General features: G+C 42.3%; 1 protein-coding gene and 1 long non-coding RNA gene across 2 annotated transcripts; both read right to left on the minus strand.

Moving 5' to 3' along the window:
- Nucleotides 1–472: 472 nt before the first annotated feature.
- LOC112562420 lies at nt 473–5,217 on the minus strand. Its single transcript, XR_003098862.1, has 3 exons — nt 4,767–5,217; nt 4,055–4,148; nt 473–2,413 (listed from the first exon to the last, which is right to left on the minus strand). It is a non-coding gene; the product is annotated as an uncharacterized LOC112562420 (long non-coding RNA).
- Nucleotides 5,218–5,572: 355 nt separating this feature from the next.
- Nucleotides 5,573–9,268, minus strand: LOC112562421 (intraflagellar transport protein 22 homolog). Its single transcript, XM_025235679.1, has 6 exons — nt 9,120–9,268; nt 8,737–8,819; nt 8,325–8,411; nt 7,954–8,052; nt 7,541–7,641; nt 5,573–6,946 (listed from the first exon to the last, which is right to left on the minus strand). Exons 1-6 carry the CDS (start codon nt 9,156–9,158, stop codon nt 6,792–6,794), a joined length of 564 nt encoding a protein of 187 aa, XP_025091464.1. The 5' UTR covers nt 9,159–9,268; the 3' UTR covers nt 5,573–6,791.
- Between the last annotated feature and the right edge of the window lie 536 nt (nt 9,269–9,804).

Raw genomic sequence — 9,804 nt, forward strand, 5'->3', positions numbered from 1 at the left:
ACTAGCTCAACGTTGAACGAAAGTGCTGTAAATACACGCATTTTCTTTCCTCTTGTTATAAATTATGTTGGACATGCATATGTTTTGTTAGTTCATTTCTGTGTGGAACAGATTCAGATTACGAGAGAGCTAGCCAGACAGGCAGACAGACAGGCAGACAGACAGATTTGCTATTGCACATGCATCCATAACAAATGGACGAATATTGTGGCCATGCAGCACGCCCAAGAACTGCATGTGGCTTACAAGAACTGATTCGGCTTTAGGATGTATGCACAGCAAGATGTGTTCAAAGGGAAACAATCGTCCAAAATTTTAGGTCGTTTGTCAAAGTACCTTCCCTTTATCCTCTCTGCCACGTATTCTGGATAGCTTTGGTATGAATATGTCGAAACATTTTTTATGGGTTTGCTGGATAGATTAAAAGGAATTGCATGAGGCGCGTTAAAAACATTCTAATTATAGACTTTCGATGGTATTTGGTAGATTTTACTTACGTGTACACACACAATAATAATTATTATTTAATATAAACAATATCAATAGATTGCGTAAATTAACGAGCGATTGGCCGGTTTTGCACATGTAATCTTTCCAAGATAGTACTCATAAAGTCAAAAACTGTCATTACAATTATTTTCATTTCCTTTCACAGTATTATTCCTATGCACGTCAGCCACGGCGACAGCCTGTGCTTCGGAGCCCCTCAGTGTGCGGCGAGTGGTTTCCTCGCCCTGACGTCACAGCCTCCAGACCTCCTTCTCCCGCGCTTAGCTTGTAGATGGCTCCTCTGAACGACTCCCTGCTGTCGGCGATCCTGCCGGACAACTGGACCAGCCACACTGTGGAGGCAGCCAGCCCCAAGGTCAGCGGCGACGTGGTTCAGGGAGCACTGCTGGTGGCCATCGCGCTGCTGGGCATCTGCATGAACCTCTTCCTGCTGCTGGCCATCCTCCCCAACCCGCGCATGCGCTCCGTGCGGCAAGTGCTGCTCGTCCACCTGGGCTTTGTCGGGCTGGTGACTTCCCTCGTTCTGACTCTTCCAGCCGGCGTCTTGCAGCTCGTGTTTGCTGTCAGCTACACTCCGCACACTCGGGACGTCTCTTCCGACGTCAAGATCGTCTCCACAGTGACCGCCAGCATGCCGGGCCTCTCCGAATCGCACAATGTCCTCAGGGAGGCCCCAGTTGGTTTCTTGGAGAGTGACATAGCGTTGGAAGAGACTAGCAACCTGCTGGAAGATGTCAGGGGACTTCAAGGCGGTTGGTGCACTGCTGTCGGGGTGGCCGGCGTCCTTCTGACCTCGGCCGGGGTGTGGACGGTGGCAGCCCTGGCCTGGGACAAGCACCGAGCTATCGCTGCCCCCTCTGCACCACCCGCTTGTGGCCAAGCGACTGACCATGACGGCGTGGCTGGCTTCCTTGTGGGGGGTGGCCGCGGCCTTGGCGCTGCCCCCCGTGATGGGAGGTGGAGATTACCGCTTCGTTCCGGCCCTGTGGATGTGCAGCCTGCACGCCGGCAGCGCACCCGGGCGTTGGCACTCCCTGCTGGTGGTGCTGCTGGGCGTGGTAGCGCCGCTGGCGCTGATGCTCTACTGCTACGCCCACATCTTCCGCATCGCGCGCGCGCAAAGCTCGCGTATCGCCGCCACTATGCTCCGCATGGTCACGCTCATCCAGGCGCCGATCGCTCCGCCTCCGGCGCGTTCGGCCAGCAGCGTTATGCGGCTTCGCGGAACGCGAGCCATGGCTACCATCGTTCAGCTGGTCGGCTCCTGCGTGGCCAGCTACGTCCCGTGGGCGGCGCTGCTGTTTCACCAGGCCATCACGGAAGTTCCTCCTGCGGGTCTTCTTGCGTCCACGGCTGCGGTGCTTCTGCACGCCGCGCCGCTTACTGCTGCCACGGTGTACGGACTGCGCAACAGCAACCTGCGAACTTCCTTTTTTTCGCTTCGTCTCCCGCCGCCTGCAACGGCTGTGTCACGTCCGACGACGCCGACGTCCTAGCCTCAAGTCGCTCACCCGGAACTCCTCCGCTCTGTACGCTCGTAAGGTCCCATCCAGAATGGAGTGGGCTCGGCGGCGACGGCGGCGGCGCGGCGGCGACTGCGGCCGGTATGCGACGCACATGCTCTCTGCAGGCCCCCGGAAGACATGGGGAGCAACTCAAGCTGGACGACATTGCGCTGCCGCGTCCGCACTCCTACAACGTGCTTACGCCGCGGGAACATCCGAGAATCGACGAGACGGTGACGTGATCGCGTTAGGGATGAGTGCCTTCCGGTGTTACATAGGTGGAATTGGAGGCGAGTTAGTCAAGCAACTGAACCAGGGGATTACGGGTGCTGCCTTCAGTGTCAGAACACACAGTAGAACATGAAGAGTGCTTGTTGGTCGTCTAACAGCTGACGATACTGTAAAGGGAAAAAAAAGCTGTTAGACAATACAAAATACGCATAGTACAACTGTTGTTTATTTATTGTAATCTCTGAGGATCAAAGTCTTAAAGACTAACGAATATATCTCTTCACTTATAGAACGTGAAAAAGTAAAGAAACATTCTCAGTGTTTTGGTACAAATGCTATTTTCCTAGAATCGCCTGGAAACTTCAGCAGCCATCGGCCACACACACTCATAGGCTGTACAAACCACAGTGGAGCCAAAACCTCAAAATCGCGTGACTGTACGACATCTGGTCTGTGTTTATGCGTATCAGTGTTTCAAGGTTTATCAAAGAAACTCCCGAAGTGCAAGAGGATGCCTATTTAGAAAGGTGCTCAGCGACATCTCACAAAGGCCAGAATGTTTCTTTGAATCGGAAGTCGTAGCATACAGGTGATCATTGGAACCCTGGGTGTGGAATGTATGGGTTAATTGGTTTGTGCTGGGGGAAAATACTTCCACCCGATCTTAATTTTGCTCTTGTATTTGAGGGACCATTCTCGCTGTGCTGGAATTGCAGCTACTCTTTGAAAATTTCTTGTTCTGCCTCGACGGTGGAATTGGGAATTACAAACTGAAAAAGCACACGTTTAAAAGTCCAAAATATAGAGATCAGCACCGATGTCTTTGTTCCGAAGACACACAACTGGAAAGTGTGTATCATATGGATAAGTGGACGTGTTGGGGAGATATGCAACCTTGCAGAATGTACACGTCATCGCATGCAAGGCACGCCCAGGGATTCTTGAAGCGAAACGTTCTGGTGTATTCTTTCGCTGTGCAATCATAGCAGTGGTACTGAACTTGACCGACTGCCATTAATATTCTTTTGATCAAGTCTCGGTGATATTTTAAACTGACTTTTTGCTCAGCTTTTCAAAAGTGATCAACATGCTGCATGATACATTTTCGCTTTTTTTTATTTTTGATGTTACCTGGGACACACGAGGGTCGTTTGAAACATTTCAGTTTGAAGTAAAAGTGCGCACATAAGGATCTGGAGTATTCAACTTGAAGCTATCCCCCTTGCAGGCGTTAAAGCCTTTGTTAGCAATATGGTCTTACTCTTCAAGTTTTTCTTTTTTCACCCCTCGTTAGCAAAAACGAATACGCGAGACACGACGAATATTTATTTATTGTTATGGGAACATATGAAGGTCTTCGGTGCCAGTAAAGTCATGGCCAGCGACTCTCGTAATATTCTAGCTGTATATGTAGGTCAGTATGTTTTACATTATAAACTTTCCCTGTGATATGCTACTGAATGTTGTGTTTATACAAAAAGTAACGTTATTAACGAGGTATATTCGTCTTTTGTTTACGTGGTTGGTTGACGTTGATTTCATATCATCATTAATTTTATTCCCGGCGTTTAAGTGTGACTGTATTATATACTCATGACTATACATAATGTCGTATGTAGAAAATGATGCTTTGTGTAATATTTCGTTCGTTCGTCCATTCCAAATTACGCACCACCCGCTCCCCCATACTATTAGCCATTTATTTCCGTGCATCTTGAACCTAACCTATTTTCCTATATTCTATATACGTGATAATCGTGATCTTTATGGTATTATGGAATTTCCTTTTAAAATTAACGAAAACTTACATTAATCTTTTGTTGTTATACGTCTTGCGTTGACATGTCGATGTATCGAGCATCTTGCACAGTGTATTTGCGCCATTAATATCATGTAACATACCTGGAACGAAAATCTTTACATGTCCATATTTCTAATGCAAGACCCTAATTACTGTTTGCCACGACATCTGTTCATTTTGGTAAGCATATAGTTAGTCTTGCCGAGACCACAAGTCTAACAGTAAAACACAAGATGACATGTGTAAGCGTTGGTGTTATTTTTTTAAAACAGATTTGTTGCTATATGTATGTAGATGCCTTCCTCTAGAAGTGACTAACATCCAAAGTCAAACACGTCAGTATCTTGGAAGAGATTACCTGTCAGCCTTTGTCACTCTGGTTCTCTTGCCTCTGATTATTTAGTTTAAATTTAATTTTTTTCCCAACGACGACTTCACTGCGATCCTGTCCTGACCATGAGAGTGTATAATGTATGTCTGTAATTTACTTTGTGTATGAGTGGGTATATGTGGTAGAAGTTAGTGAATATGGGTTCATGGTTGTTGATGATTTAGTCTATGTACGATTTCTGTAAATGCTTTGAGCAAATCTTTGGAAGGGAGCTGCATAAATTATGTTTATCGTCATCATCTGACATCTGCAAGTGACTTCACAAACGAGTTGAAGAGAATATCAACAGAAAGTGAGATTAGAAGAAAGCATTCCCATGATCAAATACCGTAGTGCCGTTCCAGAAGAAGTCAATGTTTAGTGGAGCGCATTCCCAAGATGAAATACCATTGTGCCGTTCCACAATAAGAAGTCAATGTTTAGTGGAGCAAACAATCGTATTCAGCTTTCGGTAATGTCTCGTACTCACTATAATCTGCTTAACTCTGACGTAGAGCTATGACGTGTAAATAATTTACGTTTTTGTTTTGACGTAAGCATTACGTTGAATTATTATGACGAGTAAATGCCGACTGCTGACACGGCGCAGACAAGCCATGCGAAGATTCTTTCAGCGTCTAGCCCTCCTCTGGGTCCGTTCTCTCTCGCGTATGTGTCGACTTGTTCACTTTTTTTCCAAAAAACGAAAAATTTTCACCGTAGGACGACGAAAGAAGCTTCATCTTATCTTTCTTGTGTAGCGATCTATATGCACCGGGATATATGTTGATGCCGTATCTTTGCGGTCTGTGAATCATGTCGGCAAGCCTGGCCTACTTAATCTACTCGTGGACATGATATTGGCATATTCTGTCTCTGAAACCTGGCTCCGTGAAGGGATTGATTTTTTTTCCCACACGATCGTAGGTGTCCGTCAAAGGTGCTCCATGTCACCTGTGCTGTTCAACATCTTTTTGAGAACGTTATGAGTAAAACTCTCGACGACCATCACATTCAAACCTACGCCTTGCAGACGACAGTGATCTAATATCAGAGGGGGGGAGGGAATTGGTGTTTTACGCCGTGCCAGCAACTGAAGCTATATTACTTTCTTAATTTCTGAAAAGACAACCAAAGCAGAAAGCAATCTTGTGCAAAATATTCACATGTATATTTCCATACATTCAATGCACTGTTGTACACCATACATTCTACAACACTAGGTTTCCCCACAGACATGAACAGTAAAGACACAATTCAATAAAAACTTATTTTGTAAACAGTAAATAAATAGTTTCGCTTGAGCCTTAATTAAACTTTGTTAAAAAAATCAGCTTAAGTAACGGGGTAAATGTAACGCATCTTCTCCAGGTTCCTCACCAAATATCCGAAGTCGATCTTTTTTGTTACATGAATTTATGCTATGAAAAACAAAAACATGCAAATGACTACACAAGATCCAGATCTTGTGGATATATACATGCCTCCAATACTCTCATCTGGTACAGTGGTATGCCAGTCTTATTTCTAGTACTATCTGTCACACTATCCCCTTTCAGGTTATACTTCCATCTACTACTGACAAAAAATATTTTTAAGATGGGAAGGCAAATTAGTAAAAACGGACTAAACATGCAGCCCTATGCTCTACTGGGGGTGAATATGACAAAGAAGAAGAAACCTGACATAGATGTCCTCAAGCAGTCCTGGGGAGAAGGGTGAGAAGGAATATCACAGTCACTTTATCTAGTCAGGCTGCCTAGAAGACCATTCAATGTAATGATTATACTGGCGATGCTGATGAAGATAAAGAGTCGTGAAACAATCATGACCCTTACAGGGTTGTTTTTTTCCTGTGTTCATAAGATTCCATCAATTCATTTGTGCAAACATTTTAAATGCATTGCAAGACAGCCACATCTGATTTTTTTTGTTTTAAACTTATACACTAACTCTATTGTGATGTAAATGTTACAGAATGCAACCTTATAAGAATGTAGTCCACTTCTAAATACAGCATTGCCTTCTCGAGAATAATTCTCAAAACAACTTTGAGTCCAGGTATTGGTCAGCAACAATTGCAAAGGCTCTACTGAGATTGGGCTTTCATGTCAGATGACAACAGTTAGATGAGTGACTGAGAGATAACTAAGATATCTTGACTCCTAGTTACTGTGACTGTTACTGTAAACTGGCCTTCAGATGAGATATCATCACTCCAGTCAGTCAAAATACAACACCAAAGATCAACAGCATGGGCAAAGTAACGTGAGTAAATTGTCATATGGGAAAAGAGGGAACTTGTTTATGTATGCCTCATGGGATTTGCAGCAGAGAACTTTATGATAGAACACATGAGTACTGTGATGTCCCTTTAACGAGAGTTCATTATGTTGAGTTCTTCTTGCTCTCGACTATTTGACATGGCTATCACAATGTGTTCCAAGAAAGTGTTGAAGGTGCTTCGAACTGCATCAGGGTCTTCTTCTATGTTGCTGATAGTGGTCTGCATCTTGCTGAAATTGGCAGCTGCATGACAGAAACATTTCAAGACAAAAATCATGACTCAGTGATTGCTTGCACATATCTAATCACTACGCTATTACATTAAAGATAAAAGAAAATAAAAAAGAAGCTAAAGGTCATATAACCATGTGGTTACAGGTGCAGTGAACCATTTCTAGGGTTCAGAAAAAGAAAGGCAAAACCCCAACCATCTCCTTAATTCAACACTTATCTTTCTTTTAAAATTTTTAACAAGGACTAAGCTAAAACTATGCAACATAACCACAACTCTAATTAAAATTCCCCTAATTCTCCAGTACTAATATTTATAAAAACTCTGCCTGGAAACCCTCTTTTTCAAGCCTGGATGAAGGAGGAGGGTTGGGTGTGGGGCTAGCAATCCCACTCTGTAAAACAACCCCTGCTATAGAAACGCAAAAATGCAACACAAGCACAATGAGAGCCTGGACCGGAAGATCCCTCTTCGGAAGGGCTTATGATGCATATTGGCGTTTGCAGCCCTGTGCTCCACTGGGGATGAAAAGCAATAGGAAGAAGAAGAAAATTTTCAATACACAGATTAGACAAATGTTTACAGGAAAATATTAGGCAACTTACACAGGTCACTGTTAACAGCATTGTTTGCTTGTGGGCGATGATGTGCCATCACCATGCAGTTTTGAACTTTGATGTTCTGCTGCTCCACCAAAAACCTATACCTAGACAAAGGATTTTCATCATAACATGTGAAGCAGCTCACATATTCTGTGCTGAGCCTATTGCAGCAAAAACTATAAAACTAAAAAAATAAAGAAAAAATCTTATAAATCAACCCCTGAATATAAAAAAATATCAAACCTAATCAGATCATATGATTTATTTCAAATGAACATGTTCAAGTCCACATGAACATGCATGTGTGTATGTGTTTGAGTATGTGCATGTTTGCACAAAAGTAGGAGGAAAATGATTATTATAATAAAAACAACTAAGGATGAACACAAAAATGCCTAAAGAACAGATGTGCTTACCATGCATCAAGATCATCATCATGGTTGTGCTGATCTGGGTTGTAAACAAATATGACACCCATGGCATCACGAGCAATGGCTGGCCAGCAGGCTTCAAACCTAAAATTTTTTAAAAAAAAAGACACTTGAGGCCAATTACGACCATAAAAATGAATTATAAAATATCAATATTAGCCCATCCTCATTTAACTGCTGTTGATTATCAGTCAGGCAGTTGCTGTGACTCCAATAAACAAAACTGATCTTGTGCCATTCATGTTTTCTTGCAGGTCATAAACATCAACACTGAAAATGGCTGCTAATAACCAATCATTTTTGTTTGCAGCGATCATTTTATATAACTGTATACGTGCATAGTGAAAACAACATACTTTTTATCTCCACTACAGTCCCAGAGTTCTACATCAACACTGGAACGTCCTCGAAGATTAAGTCCAGCTGCTTCAAATTCAAGTATTCTGTAATATTATTATAAAGGTCAAGTGCACATAACATGAAAAATGTTTAGACCACTCCATATAAATATGGAAGCATTATAAAAACAGTTATACCGGATAATTAAGGGATTAATAAGCACAAATTTCTCTCTTAATTTGATTCTAGTAATATAATTAAATAGGATTTAATAGTATCAATCATGACTGCATCACAAATGCTGTCTAACTTTAGACACATGGTAAAAATTAAAACAGATATTTGTCATCTTTCAAAAGTTTTTGCCATCTTTCTTTTAGCCCCATTGTGCTGAAACAGATAAATAAATAAAAAGTGAAGGATACATACCTAACTCCCTGTGTTGGTCTGTATTCTCCACCAGACACTTCAGTCGCTTCAGCCAGAAAATTACATAAAACAGTTTTTCCACACTGTTATAAAAACAAACGATCTTCATCAATCCTTTATCATCTAACTGTAACTATAATACACGACCTAATTACTCAGAATTCAACACACTTTAATTCAACATTACAATATTCAATTTTCTATATATAAATACTCCAAAGTGTTTGCAGATAATAACAGCGATAGGACGAGGCACAGCGAACATGTACGTCCCCGCTAAGATCTAAGGACGCCATTCAAAGAACACTTTGGATTCATGGCACGCTAGTTGTATCGACGTATTAATTTAAATTTTTAAGAATATGTAAAATTTCAAAGCTAGCCTTTGTCGGTCCGACCATCAATATCTTCACTTTTGACATCTTGTAATCTAAACTTTCGGCTAGAAGAAGAGAAAGTTTTTAGCCGCCGTTGCCAACCCAAGGAATGTACGCAAATGGGGGGGACTACTCTGATTTCTTTGAGAGTAAGGTCCCCTGAATGTCGCTTCTGCTATGGTGCCTCGTGTTACAAAAATTGTATATTTAAATGTAATCTATATATATATATGGAAAAAAAGTTTAAAGTTTGCATGTTCAAAAATGTTTTACTTTTATCCATACGACGACCATATCCAGTTTCTCCCATTTATCTTTAGCTAAACCAGTAATAAGCTTGTGAAATGTACTGTAGAACCACGGACGTGTAATACAAGTTCGTGGTAGAACCATGGACTTCCCAATGCAGAATCAGCCAGATCGTTGTGTGGTTTATTTCGACTGCACCTTCATAGTCTAAAATAATTGTTTGTTAAAAGTTAAAGGCCTACACTATATTTTTAATGTATAATGAATATACATATAGAGCCGGCGCCGGAATATGTTGTAATAATGTAAAAGGATTTACATAAACAGTTCCCCACGGGGAAGCGAGTTCGATGCGCTTTACAAGAGGCAGAAGGCAGTTGGAAATAAGAATGTATGACAGACGGGAATCACAATCAGACAAGAACATACACTCACACATACG

Source organism: Pomacea canaliculata, linkage group LG4, assembly GCF_003073045.1.
Source record: "Pomacea canaliculata isolate SZHN2017 linkage group LG4, ASM307304v1, whole genome shotgun sequence".
NCBI classification, from domain to species: Eukaryota; Metazoa; Mollusca; class Gastropoda; order Architaenioglossa; family Ampullariidae; genus Pomacea; species Pomacea canaliculata.